At 41.7% G+C, this 19,358-nt stretch overlaps 1 protein-coding gene across 23 annotated transcripts in view; it reads right to left on the bottom strand.

Annotated features, from left to right (window-relative positions):
- Window positions 1-19,358, bottom strand: part of LOC119649806 (hemicentin-1) — a 604,512-nt gene that overhangs the window by 10,720 nt on the left and 574,434 nt on the right. For 10 of the 23 annotated variants that reach the window (XM_038052126.1, XM_038052124.1, XM_038052117.1 and 7 more), the window contains 3 exons: window positions 14,657-14,751; window positions 11,693-13,174; window positions 1,226-3,323 (listed from right to left, as the gene is read on the bottom strand). The exons of 1 other annotated variant lie outside the window; for it this stretch is intronic. In XM_038052126.1, the coding sequence (XP_037908054.1) occupies window positions 2,070-3,323; window positions 11,693-13,174; window positions 14,657-14,751 (2,831 nt within the window). In that variant the 3' untranslated portion in view covers window positions 1,226-2,069. Of the gene's footprint in view, window positions 1-1,225; window positions 3,324-11,692; window positions 13,175-13,219; window positions 13,838-14,656; window positions 14,752-19,358 lie in introns of those variants that run through there. 12 more of the 23 variants (XR_005249198.1, XR_005249196.1, XR_005249195.1 and 9 more) reach the window with 4 other exon arrangements.

Raw genomic sequence — 19,358 nt, forward strand, 5'->3', positions numbered from 1 at the left:
TAATCTATAGCTGGTGCCTCCGTAATGGACTCACGGTGAACGCTAGGAAGACTGGACTAGTTATGTTCACTAGGAATATCAGGTGCGGCAGCTATACGCTACCCACCTTAGCAGGACCTGCTAAGCTGGCACAAACAGTCAAGCACTTAGGAGTACATTTCAAATCCAAGTTAACGTGGAAGCATCATATCCAGGAACAATATCAGAAATCCTGCAGATCGTTCTGGTGCTGCAGAAATGCGATAGGTAAGAACTAGCGACTTTCACCTAAAGGGATATACTGGATGTGTACATCCATAATAAAACCCATTTTGATGTATGCATGCATCATCTGGTGTCCAAGACTGAACTTTGCTAACAGCAGGAAGCTGCTAACGAAGATTCAGAGTCTTGGTTGCCTAAGTATTACTGGAGCAATGAGTACTACGCCGACTGCGGCACTTGAAGTTATCCTAAATTTACCCCCCATTCACTTGGAGGTGAAACAGAAAGCGGCCAACAACGCATATAGGCTCGATACTATTGGGGTGTGGAAAGGTGGCCAATCAAACGGTCATGTATCTTTCTGGAAATTGCTTTAAAAACATGCGGTAGCCCTGATGCCGACCGATCATATGGTTTCCAGATTCGTCCTTGAAAAGACATACACTGTCGTAATAACCGAAAGAATAGAATGGTCGACAAGTGGCCATGAGTTTTTTCAGATTACAGACCTAATAATCTTCACTGACGGGTCAGTCATGGAGAATGGATCGGGCGCAGGGGTGCTCTCGGAGAATCCGATTATAGTACTAGCCCGACCCCTCGGAAGGGCCAAGGCGGAGATATATGCCATTTCATTGGCAGCAGAAGAATGTCTGCGACAAAAATGGAGGGGTCGCACCATTCGAATCTGTCAGCAGTCGGGCGGCATTATCAGCACTAAATGGCAACAACATATCAAGCCAGTCGGTGTGGAGTTGCCATCAGGTGCTGCTGAAACTTGGCCGACTGAACGAAACATTCCTGATGTGGGTGCCGGGGCACTGCCCCTTAAACTACCATATGGAAAAGATTGGGGTAGTGGTTTCGGTTGTGTGCAGCCAATGTGAGGAGGAGGAGGAGACGGCCCTGTACTCTTTATGCAGCTGCCCGGCATCCTCAGATCTCAGACGAAGACACCTTGGCAAGGTTTCCTTCAATGAAGAATCTGCACACTCTCTGCCTCTGGAGAATGTTCTCAGATTTGCTAAAGCTTGCGGACACCGTAGGCGGGAAGCCATTGAATAGGCTAACCTACGGGGATAGTATATGGGCCTAACAATGGCCTGAGTGCTCGGAGCTGCGGCCAGCTGGACAGAATGTCTCTCACATTTCTTGCGTAGATGAGCGGAAAACATATAGCAATCATTTTTGGTCACGCTGCTCTCATAGTAGGGGTGGGGAAGATTCTGACGAGTTGTCTGACCTATGAGACCATTTATTTCTGCGAGTAAAAAGCGAGTTACTGCCACAGTCATGTTGTATGTTACCAAATAAACCAGTTCAATGTAGCGAATATACCATACTAATATACTCATATACTAAAAACATCTACATCTGAAAACACAATAGCTGGATATCGGAATGAAAAATAAACTCCAAGGACCAACAGTGGGTGATTGGTAAATAAATCTAACAAAAAAATGCAAGCGGTTTTCATCAATTTAAAAATAAAAATCATCTCAAGGGATTGAGGCTACGATGTATGAAGGATGTTCCACTTGTAGTGGGATGTTAAAAATATCTTTTTCTATATTTCCATAAATTCAATTCTATCTGCCGATGATGATTAAACTTGCAATTGGGTTCACAATGGCCGCTACATGATTACAAGGCGATCCTACTTTCGATTACCCTCCTACCCTATGCGAATATTATCCTAAACAAAATTACCTTCCTTACTTTGACCCTATATAATAATGAATTAAATTACCCTAGATTAAATCACATATTAAGTCCTATAAAAATTCTTGTATACGATTTTACACACTACACAAGTTAGACCTGCACCGCTCGTCACTTCTCGGATCCAAGTTGCGAGTAATTGCCTAAATGTTCACTTCGTTATACTTCATTGTTGCGTACTGGGTCCTGCGCTTAATCGGAGTTCCTAGAATCGATGCCTCACTCGCATGATCCTGCTCATAGCTACCACTTTGGGAGAAGCCATTATACGGAAGGGGTCTACTATACCGGGCGCTGCGACGGAATTGCTCACTATCTGAGTTAATTGTGAGATCATCGAATTCGTTGATAGCCTGTCGGTCACGGTGATGACTATCGGCACTTATACTGGTTGATATTGACCTTAAATTGCGGCTTGAATGAAGGCTGGAATTGAGCGATGCTAAATCCGCGTAGACCAATCGCTTGCCAACAATGGTGCTGTTCGAGGATGAGGATGGCGGATCCTCCTCTTGAGTGATGATGATCTCATCAATGTCATCGTCATCCTCGTCATCGATCCCGATATCATCTTCATCGTCATCTTCGTTTCCAGAGAGTTCTTCATCCTCCATGCTCAAGCCGGGGCTACTCAGGGAGTGCTTCTTGTACCTACTACCATCATACGATTCCACATTTGACATGTGGCGCTTCAGGCTAGTGCCACATATCCTTGGGGTTTTAACGCTGTCACTACACGGGTTCCCAACAGTCGATACCCGACTGCAGTTGGTACTACTGGCAGGAGTGATGGGCTTGAATGCACTATTTTCGTTGAGGAGCGGTTTAAACACTAATGGGCCGCCATTTAATTTATAGTTAGTTCTGTAATTACAAACGCTACTACCAGTGCTGTGTTTGCCACTTTTCTGTGATGATGAGCCGGCTACAGTTTGAGAGGGTTGGAAGTGGAAGCTGTGATGCTTTCGCAGGGGCAGCTTCATCGGGCGAATGATATAGCCGTTCGATTTGTGATAGCTGTGCTGCTGAAGCGGATCGTTGTAGTGGTTGGGATCAGTTAGGTTATTATCACTATTATAGCTGCTACAGTAACTAGTTGAAGCAGTTGGGTTTTTAGCACTATTGGTTACATGTTTGCTATTAGTTCTACTTTTATGGTTATTAGACAGGGGGTTGAAAGCCGACATGGACGATCGTTTGTTCAGTGACATGATTTGCGAATGATCCTTTGGCACAAGTATTTGCTGTTGTTGCGATTTGGGCCGACAACGGTTTGTCGTTGTCGATGACGATGAAGATGATGATGCACCACCTCCATGCTCATTGAGACTATTGAAACCTGATGATGATGATGTCCCGGCCGCTAGGAATGGGTTGTTGCTAGTATTGGAAACATGCTGTAAGTAATTGAAAAAATTGGGGGGTGCAAACACAAACATTAGATACTAATTAGTTGGTTATTTACAACAAAATGTTTTCTGTATTTTGTGTTACTTCATACATTTGCGGCTTGAGGTGGATCCATGAAGTATGGCGAAGTGACGTTGTCGACGGTTCTGTATTATATCCTTCTAAATAATTCTTTTCAAAGAGAGGAGGATAACAAAAATGCTTATCGACTAGTAAATCCCCCCATAAAACTGCAATTTTTGCTTGCCGTCAATGCAAGCTACCAGAGAAGCCTTAAAGTGTCCATTATTAAATTTTGAGTTCATTTTGTGTCCAAACAATGTATTCGTGTTTCTGTTTTCTTTATCTAGGACAGTTTTGATTGATACCTATTTACCAATTGTCTGCAATTTCTTTCCTTCGAGCTATCACATTTCTTATCATATATTGGACGACACAATTCACACAAAAAGCATGAATGAAAACAAGCTTTCTGCAGAAGAAAACTCATGTATTGCTTGGAAAGCACAAAACGAACTCCTTATTTTAATAATAGATACGTACCTAGTGGCTCAGTTGATGAAGTAACCCAAATACAGGCTGGAGGTGTTCGTTTTAGTTTGATTAAATTTTGAGGTATAACTTTCGAAATTTAGCATAATTGAGCAATTAGAAGTTTGTTAATTAAATGAGATACTATGAACGAAACGTCTTTTGCATTACTTCAGTAATTTTTAAGAATTCCAAGGCATGTTTGTGCCAAAAGTCGTAATAGAGCCGCTTCGAATGTCCGAACATAGTTGACTTAAAAATTATAACCTTTACTGGATCTATACCATTATTGAAAAATGGATTGCATGACAATTTTACTTTCGCGAAGTATAGTTCATCCTTTTATTAAAAGATGTAACTGTGATTTCCGGTCAAAAATCGACCTAAATTCAATAAAAAAAAGGCTAACGAGGAGTTATCATAATCTAAATCACCGAGAACATCTTGGCCAGGGAATCGTTATATCGCATTCGTCAGTCATCTAATGCACATTCATCCCTACTATGAATACAGTCAAAATTTTCAATTAGGGAACTAGATATTGTTCGATACCATTAGAACAGGATATGCTTAAGCAAGGAGACCATCAATACCCAACAATCTGTCAATAGTGGAAAACTTTAATGTTGTATTTGCCATAAGCCAGGACCCGCTGCCACACTTTGAATATAAATACTCCTCGGAACGATACTGATGCTGGACGTAGGAAGTTTATGAAAAGCGTTGAAATATTCGCATGCGCCAAATCATCTTAGTTTAGATAAGGAACACGAAATTGTCCAATATTAATGCACTGGAGAAGCAGAACGCCTAAGCAACAGGAGGCAGAATCACAATGGAGAAACAACAAGGGCAGGAATCTCGTAAAAGAAGAGCCAAACAAATGAAATGGATAAAGGTCAACAAAAAAAGAAAAAGCCGAAAACCAAAAGGACTCTTTAAGTAGGAAAAATTTTGTGCTTTTCTTAGATGGGGAACTTTGGTTTAGCGATTGTCCCATTTTTAGATCAATTGTGGATTTTTCAAGACACATCATCAGGACCAGTTCGTTCTGAAGGTTATCACATCGGGAATAGTAATTCATTACGATATTTTGGGTTGCAGTAAAGTCGAATGAAAAACACAACCTTCACCTACTATAAATTTGTTAATTTTGTTACGATTTCCACCAAACTTTCCACAATCGCGCCCTGTGTTATAACTTATAATTTTGTTTGAGGATATCGCGCTCCTGAGTCCGTCATTTACTTAAAGACGGAACGGGCTCATTTTGAAAAGCAACTCACTCCTTTCTCTTAGTCCACGGAGTACTCTTTTTCTTGAGCGAATAATCAATTTGTCAAACAAGCTTTTTGCTTCTAGTTCTCTAACCTCAGATCAGTCAAACCGAAGGTTTGCTTCGCAGGGCAGACACGTGGCAGCGGGTGAGGAGTTTGCCTCTCCTTTGGCGAAAGAAACCGTCAGCAAGTAAAAACTTTGAAATTTGTTTCTGTGACTTTACACCCTAAAGTGGACTTAGGGATTTTTTCAGAAAACTTCTGAAACATGGGAATACTAAATACTATTAGTTACATTATTTAAGTAAATAACGAAATTGAAGGTATAATATTGTCAGACCCATATTGCTCTTACCGGGAAAAATTTCAGCAATGCAAGTTTGTATTATATTCTGGAGTTAAGCAAGGTCAGATATTGGGACTCTGGAGAGCAATCCTCTACCTCTTTCAGTACTCTGCTATTGCACTCTGGTCTCGGATTAACGTTTATTCCATTCTCAAATCAAGCTCCCATGCCCTGTGGAGTTAATTGTGAGATTCCGGTCCTGAATGAGGAACAGAAGCTTCGTAGAGATGACATTGACATAAATTATGACCGCTGATTTGACTGCCAAAATCACTTTGCTTAGGCATCTGATGGTGAAACAAAGTCTTGGGGACAAAAATAACAATATTCCGAAATTGCCAATGTCTTTCCGCAGACTCCATTGCCTCTAGATTGAAATGTGTAAGCGTTTGTGTGAAAGAAGAGAGGTACCAAAGCTCCAGTAGTACGGCGGTAAGTTCGGCGCAGGGTGAAGATTCAAGCTTCCAAATACAATAACAATTCCGCTACCATATACCGTGTCGCGAAAGAACTTGCCTACTATCGTTAAAAGTCTTCTCATCCATGACAATGCACAGCTTGAAAAGTGGAAGGAGTACTTCGCCGCGACCCTCCACAGTATTTCATTTGGTGAAGATCTACCTCCTGTGGATGAAATAAATAGTCACCGTAACATGTGAATATGGATTGCTCCCTCAAACAGAAGTGGGTGGAAGAAGGGAATGATTGTTAAGATACTGCAAAAAGGGCATCCTTGCTGAATACGATAATTGCAAGTGGGAGAACTCGCGCGTTTTCGCCATTCCCAAGGGAAATGCTAAGAATTCCTGGAATGCATCAAGCTACACCTAGAAAGCTTGATCAACAGAGAACAGGTTGCTCACCATTTTACATTATCCTGCGCGGACTATACAGAGTGGAGTATTTTTTCACCGGTACTTGCCATTTTTAACGTTCTTCTTGTCACCTTATCTGGAGGCGGCCATCTTTCCTAAAACACGTCCTGATCAAATCAAAAATTGCAAAGACTTACGCGATCGACCATGCAACTTGTAAGAGCAATAAAGATAAAACCTAACCTAAGATTCATAAGCAGTTTGAAAGGACACCCTACTGTGGAGAACTGGAACGCAAAAGAGGACAGGACGAGTTGGCTATGTTGGACTTTCTTAGAAAAGCGGATGGCACTTTCACGAATTCCAGATCTCAGTCAGTGCAGACTCTTCTGGAAATATACCATCCGGGAAAACAGATAAAAGTGGGAGGGAGAGAATACCAGTCAAAGAAGAAGAACTGCTATTCTTGCGCATTTCAAATCACCGTCATTGGTAGCATTTATCCAGCGAATACCTAGAGGGACTTTTAGGAAATATGTAGATTTCTAACATGTCTGGCTTTAGGTTGCGTGTCTACCCATTCGCAAAAAACTGAAGTACGCGTCATATCAAAGCCGGGAAAAGTTACTATTCAGACATAATAGCTCAGCATCATTCCCGCTAAAAAGTCTGGAAAGGCCCTTTGATGGGCACATTCGCAAGAAATCGCTAAGGTCGTACATGTTGAATGAAGGCCAACACGCCTAGAGGAGCCTGGTTAGTCGTATGAGTCTGCCTTCTTTTTGCTTAGTTTCCAAGATAAAGGGCGCAAATTAATGAGTGCGTTCCTAAGGATTGAAAGGGCTTTCGATTGTATGTCCTTTCAAAAATTTCGAGATCCTGCTGAGGCAGATAGTTTTGATGATATTTTAATTGACCCCGGTGAATTACAGTTTAGGAATTCACTTAAAATCTTCCCTCCTTTTCGTAAGAGGCAACAAAAAGGGATAGAAATTTGTGCACGTTTCTCGACATCGGTAGCGAGGATTCTCTGAATGCTCGCTTTCTCCCACTCCAGTGAGAATTCCAACGATATAAGCTGGACACTCTCGCCCTAAATGAAGTCAAATGGCGGGAATCTGGAGAGTACCACTTTCACCCTCTTGCCATACTGATGGCAATGTGCTCTTGTATTCTGGAAAGCCAACTGGTTGAAGACGTGAACCCGGCTTTGGGGTGTTTCTGGCGGTTACGGCAAAGGGTGGTCTTGACCTTGGGAGCCGATTTCTGACAGACTGAATGCAAGATTCCGGTCCAGATTAAGGAACATCACAATTGTACAGTGCACCAGCGGAGATTTCCGATATAGTGGAGAAAGATGCTTTCTTCGAGCAATTACACACAGTTCAGGGGGGGATTCCTAAAGGTGACATTGTGATCATGATGGGTGGTTTGAAAGCCAAGGTGGACTCTGACAACACCTTACTAAAACATGCGATGGAGGAACACGATTTTAGAGACCGTAACGATAATAGTGCAAGATTTGTAAATTTCTGCAATTTCTATGGCTTCGTCATAGTTGGCACATTATTCGAGCACAGAGCCTACTATAAGGTCACTTGGGTTTAAATTGGCCGGCAGAGCAGAAGCAATCAGAGTGACCAACTTGGAATCAGCAGTAGATTTAGGAGTTGTCTCTTGGATGTGCATAACAAAAGAGGCGCTGATATTGATCTCGAAAGGGATTACCATCCGATAATCGTTTACGTTCACTTGCGTTTTATGTCCGCTTCTTCCCACGGCGTTGGAGAGGTGTGACGCCACAAGCTCAAAATCGGTCGGTTGTATGATCCAATTGTCGCTCGACTGTGGGAGAGTTATCTTGTTGATCAGATGCCAGATGCGGAGTTGATTTAAGGATTTTTTTACCGTTGCGAGCTCTAATATCGAGTGAAGCTCAACGTAGTGTGAGACATAATGAAAAGGAACTTTTATTGGGTTGGTCAGGAAGGCGGAAAATCCCGCAAAACGGAATGATTTTATAAGTGTGAACCGCATAGCAAAGGAGCTCGGTCGCAAATCTTTTGGTGGCCTCTGAAGGACATTAACCCTCGATTCCTCATCCAAGATGACGAGTAACTGAAAAAATGGAAATAACTTTTCGCCGCGGTTCTTAACCGTATCGCATCAGATAACGTTCCGCCTATTATGAATGAAATGGCTAGTCGCCGTAACATGCGGACACGGCCTGTTCCTCCTGATTGGAGAAATCATTTCAGCCATCAACGCACTCTTCCCGTAGAATTATTGATCGTTGCAACTGCAGTTACTGATTTGCTTGCGAAAATCTTTTCAATCTGAGACCTTTCCCAGAGAGTGGAAGAAGGGGATCATCGTCAAGATCCCATAGAAGGGAATCTGCTTTCAGTATGATAACTGGAAGGGTATCTGCGTGCTCCCTGCCGTCGCAAAGATAATAGCTAAAATAATCCTTTAACGCATGAAAGAACATCTCGAAAGCTTGATTGACAGAGAACAGGCTGGTTTCTGCACCGGACACTCCTGTATTGACCACATCAACACTATACGGATAGTTATGGAACAGTAGTGTAATTTAGATTTTCACTGCATCTGCTCTTCATCGATTTGGGGAAAGCTTTCGATAGCGCGAACAAGGAGTATATGATGGCGAAAAATGCTCAAAATCTCAGAAGATTTTGAGGTCCAAGGCGGAGACTGCAGAGTTGGATCTTATCTCTTCTCATGCTGCCTTTTCGAGAAGGCTATTCCACCTCGACTACACTGATGATATCTGTTTGCTCTCTCGCCGGGTCATAGCCCTTGGCCAAATGATTTTCGGTTTGGAAAGACAGGCAAGAGTAGTTGTACTGAAGGTAAACATCAACAAAATCTCAGTTCGCTTTCTGACGGGTTGTTGTACTGTCCCTATCTATCCATTAATGGGTAGAGCATCGAAGGCGGTGATCAATTTGTATATCTAGAGACTGTCGTTTCTGCCGAAGGTAGCATCGGCCTGTTTCCCGTCGCATTGGCAGCGCTAAATGCTATTTCACTGCCATGCACAAAATCTGGAAATCGAGTTACCTCAACAGCGAAATCAAATTGAGGCTGTTAGTGTTCTTTCTGTGTCGCTACCGTATATGAGAGTAGTATACGGAAAATGAACCCCCACTATTACTGAAGGACTCTAAGCTTTCGTCAACACCTGTCTGCGACGTATCATCGGAGTACGCCGGCATGATACTATAACAAAACGAAGAACTTGGCCGACGCACAGACCTGGCACTCGTAGCAATATGATCAGAAGACGGAAGTGGGAGAGGATAGGTCACACTATAAGAAGGGGTGACAATTGCATTGCTGGCTATGCCATGCAGTGGAATTCACTCTCCCAAGTTGGTTCACCATAAGGCGCTTGGCGCAGAACAGTAGGGAGGGGGTGAGGGTGTCTTAGGAAGTCATCGGGGTAGATGAAAAGCATTTCAGATAACCAAGGCAGGTGACGCAGTTGTGCTGGCGTTGATCGAAACTTGGAAATGTGCAACTTCTGCCGTCCGTCCGTCTCTCAGACTCGAGCTCTTAGTAAATCCAAATGGAACCACGATAATATTGTTTTCAAAAAGAGTGAAGTGAATGGTCTTTGACTTCCAGAGATGAAGCAAATAATGGATCAACAGCTTTCGGCATGATGACTTAGGTCTTAACCCACCACTACGAATTCATAATGGCGGGTTAAAGTCCGACAAAAAAGTTTTTACTGAATCCAATTCTTGGCATGCCTTTTGATTCTCGAATCACAAGATATCTGTTTGGTAGGAGATACAAAGTCAACCTGAAGCGCAAAGACATTCGAGGAACCCTGAAAATGCGTGACAAAATAGAATGTACAGCGGCGACTCAAAAACTGATCCAAGGAACAGTACAATACACAGCTATCTTTCTGGCTGAAGTCTATGTGATCTAAGAGCGGCGGCATGAAAGATTGATCAGCGATTGAAGGACAATCGCATCGTGGTCTATCACCACGTAGCCAAGCGGCTTTAAGGGCGTCCTTTGGTCGCCGCGAAAATTATTCAGGAATGTAGAACTCGTTAGGGTTCCTTTGTATATTCAAGTCTGTGCAACTACTCAGATACTCTGGGCATCTATTCACTACGGCTTAGAAGAAAATGAAATTCCGAATACCTAAGAAAAAGAGGATTTAATTTCTCCTATGCTTGGAACGGCATCAGTAATTGAAGTGCGGGTAGCATTGGCTAAAACTATTGTCAACAATTGGGGAAAAGCTTTCCAGACGCAGCAGAGTCTAAATGTCGTAAGATACATCGAACATTTCCTTTCTGGAAAAATGACTTGGTTCACCCCTTATCCTGTCGCAAAGCAATAAGAAGTACAGATATTGATAGAAGATGATACTCGCCATCTTGTAACCGGGAAACGGAATTCGAGGAACACTTCCTACATAAATGCCTGGCTGTGGGCGCATCAGACATCCGTTTTTGGTGATGATGTCTCCTAGGACTACTGTGATGAAATTGACATTGATAGAAGACGGATACGAACGGATGTTCCTATTTGTCTCCACCAAATTTCTCTTTGTATTCGATAATTAAGAGTACTCTCAAAGGACTTCATTTTGACGGCATCAAAATGGTCCAGGCAGAAGTGGCTGAGAAAATCATGGGAAAAAATCTGTAGATACACGACGGATACCATTTAGAACTGCATCTTGAATATTATTTTAAGGACTAAATTTCTCTTGTTAAGATGTAAAATAAAAAGAAAATGAACAGGGAAAAATGAAGAGATCTTTCGTTTGAGACCCTACAAGGCTATTTTCAATATAATTTCATGTCCTTGTTTACGTGTATGGAAGGTGGCGTGGGCATGGAGAAGTGACGGCGGGTTTTAAAGTAGTACTCCTTATAAATTATGCGTAGACAATATTTTCTTGTTTACCGCCTGCACTTGTGAATTCCTCGCAAATTTTGTAACAGACAAGGAGGTACCTATGCTGAAGTTCAGATACTCAGACAGATAGCAATTGAAGAAAGTTGCTACTACCTTTTCGAGAGGTTCAATTCTATGTATAAACAAATTACGAAACAGGAGTACTCACACCACAGTAACATAATTTAGTATTAACATCCTTCGGAAAGTGAAGGAAAAGTCCTTGCAAAGATGAATATATGAATGAAGCTTTCCAAAATGTTAGTCAAATTCTTTTCGCGGACAGTCTAGACATTCGAGCGCGAGGCTACGAAAGTTGGCTAAAGTCCTTGAAGTTTGCCTCCCTTAACTTAATCAAACCAAAACGAACTCCACCAACTACAAATTGACATGGAAAACGGGCAAACATTACGGAATTAGTAAATTAATAAACAAACCTCGAGGCTAAGAAGCGAAGCTGAGTTTTGGGCTCTCTTTTTGCAGCGGCTGCGATTAGATGAGCCATGTCTCGCATGTTGTGATTCTTGTCGCTGCTGGTGGTTTGGCAGTTGGTGATGTTTTAGGTCGTGGTGTGGCTGCTGTTGCCGTTGGCAGTACGACTGTACAGTGTCCTTTGAATTGTTATTATTGGGTTGGTTACATTTATTAGCACCATTACAATGACTACCATTACCATTGCTGCTGCTACTATTGCTACTATTAAAATTGCTTGAGGCGTTGAGGCAAGTTGGATGGTTGCTATTTGAGGCGGACTGGTGTTGCTGCTGAGACGTCGAAGGGGGTGGCAGCAGCGGTGGTGGAGTCGCCCGCTCTGTGCTACACGTATTGCTTGCATTGTTCGCCAAGTTCATATAGAGCGGACTATGATTCTGGCATTTTGATGAATGCGACGAGGATTTCTGTTTCAGTAATTGACGTGGAGCAGGAACCGGCGTGGCACACTCGTACGAACTGTTGGATATTCCTGAATCGCTCCGGTAAATACTGAGGCGCTCGGGCTCCATTAGATTGTTGATATCATCGTTCACTTGGTGATGCTGCTGGTGTTTGCCATGTGGCCGACCACTCACCATGCTGCTCTCATGGATTTGTATTGAGTCCGTCAGGTTTTCGTAGAGTGGTGGCTCGTAGAATTTCATTTTGGAATCGTTCTGTTGGTGCAGTTGCTGCTGGCCCATAAAAGGAAGAGTGTGCTGGGTGGGGCCGATGCAGTTGCCACTGGTCACAATATCTCCGACACTTCCGCCAGCGAATGAGTGATGTCGTTTGCATTTACTGCTAGAGAGCGAAGGTTTTATCGAACAGAAATGCAATCCGCCTCCCTTACGATTACCGAGCGATTTCAGAGAATAGAATTTTTTCTCAGGATCCGGAGTTTTTTTCCGATGTGCACCGCTCTGTCTGCAACCACTATTTGTATTGAATTTCCGCAAGTTCTGAACTACAAAAGGATTGTGACTATTCGTGGAACTATTCTGACTCTGGACAGTGTACGGACAACTATTCGCAAAGGAATTATCGACGGCCGAGTTTTTTGACGAGGAGCCTTTGTGTTGCTGTTGTTGCTGATAGTAGGCTGTGTAGCTTGTAGGGAAGCAATTGCTCAGGCTGTATTGCCGCGAATGTCCCCCTCCTCCCACCGTATTGGACGAGGAGCAGTTAGTCATGTTACCTGCACTACTACTATTTACACCGCCATGACCATTATTCGCACTGGAGGAGGACAGAAGCAGCGTTTGGGAGGTTGACAGTGGATAAGATTGCTTCAGGAGAGTGGACTGGGTTAGAGGGTAATGTGATTGCTGATGGTGCGCGTAGCTGGTCGTGTTATTTGTATTATTGTTAGTCACTTGCTTAGGACGCGGGGCAACACGTACAACATTCGAGTTATTGAAATTTATTGACGGCGGTGTAGCAAACTGTAAGAATTGGGGGATTGAAAACGCTGGATTAGTGTTTGTTAACGCAACATATAATGGTTAGTGTTAGATTGCTACCAGTTAGGGTATCACACAAACTTTGTCTGGATGTTGTGCAATAAAGTTGTTATCCGATTAGAAGCAACATGGCAAATCTACTATAATTCACGACATCAACTATCTTATACTGGAAATTTCGTTTCTAAATCTAAACGCTCCAAACACTTATTTCTCTTACGAGTCTCTATCGGAGGACCAAACTAGTTGTGAATATGCTCCAGATAACAACGTGATACTTGTTTTATTGCACCACACCTGACCTATATAATAAATGCCAATACAAAGAGCCAAAAATACAAAGATACTTCCGAACGAAGGAAAGTATGAACACAAAATTAGTGGGAACGAATATTCAGTTTATTAAAATAAAATTGAAATGCTTTGAAAAAATACATTAAAAGTTTGTGGGAATGACAAAAAAATCTTCTAAAAAGATATTAACAGTTATCACAATAAAATAGTTGGTTATAACAAAAGCATGTAGAATAGGTGAATTAAATCGTAAAAATATCTTCAAAAGTCGGTTTCACAATAAACACGTTCTACGTTATACGACTTGATCTTGGCATTGCAATTAATATCAATTTCTTCGAGTGCACTAATCTGCAAAATGTATGTCGATTATCTTTTTTTTTGATAAATGTTACAATCGCAAATGAAAAGTCAAATGAAACTCGAAACAATACCAAATTTTTCCTAAATACGACGGTTAACAAGTGTCTTCAAAGCCCTAGGCTTTGTTCTGTTCGGTTGTGGCAACTCTTGTGTTTCCAAGGATTTTCGGAATTTAATTAATTTTTTTACTGGTTTTTAGTTATCGTGTTTAAATCTATGAGATGCTTGCCTAAAAGACTTTCTAATGTTCCAGGACTAGTTTCCAGACCAGTCCAAATTGAATTGAATTGGATTATGGAGCCAAAGGGCGTTCTACCAACGTTTCTTAAATTAATATTTAGACTTAATAATTTTAGTCCTGGAAAAGAGATCGTTTTATCACTGAAACAAAAACTTGCCACAAGCCATTCGCTATTATCTAAACTACCCATCGATCCTTACAACTACCGCAGCCTTTAAGTTAACAAAATATCATACAAATATGGCCGTCGAACCGAATATCCTTGAAGCGAGCGAATTGCCACTTTCAGGATGGTTCTTCATAGTACGGAAGCCAAGGACTAACTTGAAATGCACTCAAACAAGGACATAATGGAAAAAATCATAAAATTGTCACTAGCTTTCGACGCTACACTAATAGATTCTAGTTTTCTTATAAATTGTGAGTTCGTCAATCGTTCATGTTGGATTGCCAACGTTTTGGTGTGTGATCGTATATAATAGTTGAAAAAACATCATTTGACATTCGGATAGTAGCATAAATGTGAGCCGTAATAAAAATGAAAATAAAGTTTGCAATTGGTATACCTTATTTGGTGCCGTTTGTAGACCGTGGAATGGTAGGTTCTCATACTCGCCAGGTTCGGTCAAAGGATCCCCCAATGCAGATGACTTGTTGTTTACTATAAAAAAATTAAATATATACAAAATTCAAAAAACCGAACGAAAACACACGGGACAAAATCGATTTTGAAGGATACATTCAGTATTTTTTCTCTCTCATTTTGAGAAGACGATGATCAAATGGAAAGGATAGGGGAGTATGGTGAAAGTTTATCGAAGGAATTGACACTTAAGGAATTCACATTTTACGTTTAGGATATGTGGAGTAGGAAAGGATAAGAGTTGAGCTTCTGTGTTTTCTGTAATAAGATTTTGCTGTAGTTATCATTTATCAATTTAGCAAAAGTCAATCTGCTGACGGATTCACAGTAATTGTTTCTTCAATTATTAACCTTTTTTTTCTACTATTAACTGGCCAAAAAATTATATTATCATCAATACTAATTTATTTCTCGTCTACTATGTACAAATTTTCATTTAATGACGCTTGAAGACCTGAGGTCCAAAGGACCAGACCCATTCTTATAAACTGCGAAAGGTGCGTCGACGGGTACTCCATGGAACTGCATTTGAGTGGATGTAAATCTGCATTTTCTCAAATATATATGTATATAACATTGCCTTATAGTCATTAATATGTTTCCTGTCTACTCCTTTATGGAGTATAGAGCATTCACATAGGCTTAGTTTTTAATGAGACTTTGCTTCAATTCCATAATTATCGCATTTAACGCTGTGTAAGACTACAGCAACGGGGCACATATTCAAAGATTAAAACAAACATCCAAGACGTCCAGGATTTGAACTCGGGGTAACGAGATCGAGAAGATGGCGCTCAACTATCTCAACCAGCGCACCCGTTAAGGAAAATCGAATCCTGCCGCTTCAATAGTGTTAAAGGCGATCTAAGCAACATCTAATCGTATTCTCTGCAGCCAGGCAAAAGACTGCCGGAGTGGGAAAGGGATCCCCTGGGGGAAAAGAGTGCATTTGCCACTCCGAAAGACGGAAATACAAGTTTGAAAGGGAGGAAGCCTGTGCTCCAATAGCGACGAACGGAATACAAGGGGAACGAAAATGCTGGGTGATGCAAGGTGGTACGCAAAAAGGCGAAGGGAAAGCAAAGGTCCAAATTCCTCCAAAGGCAATTGTCGTCTCCAGCAAGAGTAATATGTCCTATGCTGGATACTAAACAAGCCGGGAAACCGGAACCGGTATGCTTCAGCTATGAAAAGCTTTGTGTTATTTCTAAAAATATTTGAGTCCACATTTGTCCCATTAGTACCTAGCACGTAATGTATAAACATATATTATGTCAGAATAATAACTTTAGCGTGATACTGACATTCGTTCACTTGGACCTACTACTTTGTTAGCAATAGTGCGATTTCCACCAAGCTTATTAAGATATTGCTTTATTTGTGTCACTGAAAAATTTCATGATTCTACTTCTACAGGTTTTACAATCAATTATTAAAAATTAGAACAATATACCATTATTAACTATATCTGAACAGATATCGGTATAGAGGGAATTTCAAAGTCTGGGCATCGTGTAGTGGCAGCTTCGTGATTTTTTCGGGTTTTGCGGTTGGATAGGTTCTGAGAATAGGTTCGTGAAAGAAATGACCAATTTTCAGCCCCCACCCTGCTTATTTTGCATTAATCGAACACATGACTATATTTGGTGAAAACAAATTTACACCCCCTTTTGCATGTATGGAGAGCCCCCTTAAGTTCCACATAGAACGATACAGTTCCCGTCTTATCACCAAATCTGGTGTCTATTGGTTGTATCCGTTTCTAAGAAAAGCGCATGTTACAGACAGACATACAGGCGAAGCCGATGTCCGACCAAAGGTACGCGATGGTTGGACTAAGATTTGGCCACGCGCACGCGGGTGGGTAGTCTGTGGCCTTAGAGAGCAAATCTCTTTGAACAGTTGCTTCAAGTGTTTCTTGTATGGACATTTGACGAGAGCATGCACAAGTGCGGTTCAAACGTCTGACCGATGCAGATGTTATGTGGAAATCGGTCACATTGCCCCAAAATGTAAGAAGGATCCCTAATGCATATTGTGTGATGAAAACAAGGGTCAGTGTCCTGAGTTCTAAAAGGCGCTAAATATGGTAAAAAAATGAGGTTGATCCAAACCAACCTCAATCACCGCAAGAATCGCAGGTGCAAGTCGCTATGATAAGCGAAACCTATAGAAACCGAGACGTTATACGTTATAGTAGGAAGCTCAACTGCTGGTGGTGGTCCAGAGAGCAATGGGTAGGATTGACCAGGAGGTGAAGAAGCGTGTTTACGAAAAAGTGGGAAGAAACTTGAAGTTAGATGTATACCGAAGCTAGAGGGACTACTTCAAACAATTCTACGCAGAAGCGGATACAAATCCATGAGGAAGCGCCTACAGCGTTATAATGGGGAGACTTAAAGGTCGGACAACTCCGCAAATTACATGCCCTGGAGACTGGGAGACAACAAAGCACCGGACCTCCACGTTATACCAAACGAAGCCCCATAACTGGCTGTTAATTTGAGGACGGACATAATTGTAGACTTGTTTGAAGCATACTTGGTGAATGGAATTTTTCCCGAGACATGGAAAAGACAAAGGCTAGTATTATTGCCTAACCTAGGTAAGCCTCCTGGTGAACCATCTTCCTATAGATCTACATGTATATTGAATCCTGTGCGGGGAATTTTGGAGCGGGTAATTTACAACAGATTGCTCCCAGATACACAGAGTTTACATAGCTTCCGTACAATCACGTAGTCGATGCCATCAAACTGGTCACTAGGTTAACTGAAACAGCGGAAACGACACTAGCAAGTATTGCGCAGAAATTGTGCCTTTGGGGGCGATTGGTGTACCTAATTACTTAACTGCGCTTGGCGGCAGCTATTTAACAGGTAGAAGGCTCTGTTACGGCACATATAATGGACTCAGAGAATACATTGACACCAACGTTGTTCAACAGGGCTCTGTTCTGGGACTTGGGAAGGGAAGATGAATCACTGCTTTGAAATAACAATTTAAGTTGGAGCAACTTGAAGAACATTCTAGTATAAACTGGAAAATATAGTACTTAAACTGATAGTACTTAAACATCACAGAAATTATTGGCAGCCAGAAAAGTCCCAATGGAATGAGGCCTTTTTTGTCTGAGAAAACATACCTCTTTAAAGAGTTGCTTCAAGTAGCTCATGTTTGGACATTTCACGAAAACATGTATCAGGGGGCACTGATAGGTCTGATTGATGACGGAGAATTGCGAAAAAGAGCTCAAGGTGTGCGAAAGGGCAACCAAGACTCCATGAGCTTAATGTGTGAAAAAAATGAAGGATGTCATAACTGGTATATTGCCCGAAGTGTAAATGTTTGACGTGTAGAAAGGTGTTATGTGCAATGAGAAGATGAAGTTTATTCAAATGAACTGCAATGATTGCAGCTTCGGATATGCTTCCTTAGATCAACTTCGAATCTGGGATGGATTCTAGTACTGTCCAAGATGCTCACATTGTCCGAATTTGAAGAGATGCTAAACACTTTGTTCTTGACGCGAAGAAAACGAAGTCCAAAGCTGATTGTCAATGATTTTAATGCTTGAGCACTCGAGTATGGGAGCAGAAAGATTAACGCAAATAGCAGAAGTCTATTAGAATCTCTTGGGTAGTTGAGCTTAAATCTGCCCAAGAAAAGGTGATATGAGAACCATTCCGAAAGGTCTGTCTGATCCAATCGTAGATGAAACATTAGCGAAGGCTCCACCCACCGTGATCACCAGGCAATTATTTTGGAATTATGAAGAGCACCATATGGTAGAAAACCAGCAAGCTCAAAGCAGACATGCTGGTTTGCTTTTCAGATCTGAAGTGTAGGCTCCGGAACGCTAGGTTAACCGTTTATCGATAAAATTGGTTACTGGCTTGGGTTGGCGGTGAACGTGGACCTGAGAAATGCCTTCAATTCGCCTGACTGGAGGCTAATATGGAAATCCCTGAGAATCATTGGTATCCCCACTTTTGTGAAATATCATATAGAGCGGTATGTTTACTGTTCCGGTTTCGGAGGAACAGACGGGGTAGTATTGTATTTAGAAAATGTTGAGTTATACACATCCGAAACAATCAGTGCTGTTTGTGGAGGAAAACAAGGAAGTAGTCCCCATTACTAAGCATCGATAGCATTAGAATTGTCAATTTTACCATCATTTCCAAGCCGGTCCTTCAAATACTTGGAATGGTAAACACGAAGCTAAGTTTTAGACCACACGTGTAGAATGTATGCGACAGAATAGAAAAGTGACTGTGGTCTACAAGAAGATAGAGCTAAGGATGTGTTAAGCTTTCTGGATCACCTCATATAATGCTGCATTCGTAATCTCCTGAATAATGCCAATTTGAATCTTGGCAGATAATGATCATCATATACGATGCGAAGTCCATCTCCCCTTTAAAGCAGACAAACAACGGCGGGTCCGGATAGCTGAGTGGTTAGAGCGCAAGGCTGTCGTACGGAAGGTCGCGGTTCAAATCTCACTGGTGGCAGTGGAATTTGTATCGTGATTTGACGTCGGATACCAGTCGACTCAGCTGTAAATGAGTACCTGAGTCAAATCAGGGTAATAATCTCGGGCGAGCGCAATGCTGACCACA

Source organism: Hermetia illucens, chromosome 2, assembly GCF_905115235.1.
Source record: "Hermetia illucens chromosome 2, iHerIll2.2.curated.20191125, whole genome shotgun sequence".
NCBI lineage: Eukaryota > Metazoa > Arthropoda > Insecta > Diptera > Stratiomyidae > Hermetia > Hermetia illucens.